Source organism: Neopelma chrysocephalum, unplaced genomic scaffold (genome assembly GCF_003984885.1).
Source record: "Neopelma chrysocephalum unplaced genomic scaffold, ASM398488v2 Primary Assembly neopelma1_95590, whole genome shotgun sequence".
Classification (NCBI taxonomy): domain Eukaryota; kingdom Metazoa; phylum Chordata; class Aves; order Passeriformes; family Pipridae; genus Neopelma; species Neopelma chrysocephalum.
Window position 1 is genome coordinate 5596 of NW_020924258.1, and position 1237 is coordinate 6832.

General features: G+C 58.1%; 1 protein-coding gene across 1 annotated transcript in view; it reads left to right on the top strand.

Moving 5' to 3' along the window:
- The window catches only part of LOC113980909 (protein-tyrosine kinase 2-beta-like), a gene marked incomplete at its 3' end in the record, with an annotated part of 5847 nt that extends 5539 nt beyond the window's left edge, over positions 1-308 (top strand). The window contains exon 6 of the mRNA XM_027708128.1: positions 254-308. Coding sequence (XP_027563929.1) covers positions 254-308 — 55 coding nt within the window. The remainder of the gene's footprint in view (positions 1-253) is intronic.
- Positions 309-1237: the final 929 nt, after the last annotated feature.

A 1237-nucleotide genomic window follows, 5' to 3' on the forward strand; every position in this document is an offset into this window, starting at 1 on the left:
CTCCTCATCCTCTTCACCCTCCTCATCCTCCTCATCCTCCCACAGCTCCTCATCCTCTTCACCCTCCTCATCCTCTTCACCCTCCTCATCCTCCTCATCCTCCTCACCCTCCTCATCCTCCCACAGCTCTCCATCTTCTTCATCCTCCTCATCCTCCCCACCCCGGGGGGAGGGCAATGAGCCCCTTCCCCCCATCCCTCCCTGTCCCCCCATCGTCTCCCCACTGACATTCCCTGGATTCTGTGTCCCGCAGGAAGGAGGTGGGGCTGGACCTGTTCTTCCCCAGCCAGATGCTGGAGAACCTCAAGGTGAGTCCACGCGTGTCCGTGTGTCCACGTGTGTCCATGTGTCCGTGTGTCCACATGTGTGTCCGTGTGTGTCTGTGTCCATGGGTCCACATGTGTCCGTGTGTCCACATGTGTCAGTGTGTCCGTGCGTGTGCATCCATGTGTCCATGTGTCTGTGTCTCCCTGTGTCCACGTGTGTCCCTGTGCCTGTCTCCATGTGTGTCCATGTGTCCGTGTGTCCATGTGTGTCCTTGTGTCCGTGTGTGTCCGTGTGTCCATGTGTCCACATGTGTGTCCACGTGTCCATGTGTCCATCTGTGTACAGGTGTCTGTGTGTCCACATATGTCCATGTGTCCACACGTGTACAGGTGTCCATGTGTGTCCATGTGTCCATGTGTCCGTGTGTGTCCGTGTGTCCCTGTGCCTGCCTCCCTGTGTGTCCGCTCCCAATCCATCCATCCGGGGCATCCCTGATCCCGATGCTCTCCCTGATTCCAATGCTCTTCCTGATCCCAATGCTCTCTCCGATCCCGATGCTCTCCCTAATCCCAATCCATTCCCTGATCCCGACGCTTTCCCTGATCCCAATGCTCTCCCTGATCCTGCTCCATTCCCTGATCTCTACGCACTCCCTGATCCTGATGCACCCCCTGATCCCGATGCTCTCCCTGATCCTGACGCTCTCCCTGATCCTGACGCTCTCCCTGATCCCGATGCTCACCCTGATCCCAACTCTCTCCCTGATCCCGATGCGCTCCCTGATCCCAACTCTCTCCCTGATCCCGATGCTCTCCCTGATCCCGATGCTCTCCCTGATCCTGACGCTCTCCCTGATCCTGACGCTCTCCCTGATCCTGCTCCATTCCCTGATCTCTACGCACTCCCTGATCCTGACACACCCCCTGATCCCGATGCTCTCCCTGATCCCGAAACTCTCCCTGATCCCGAT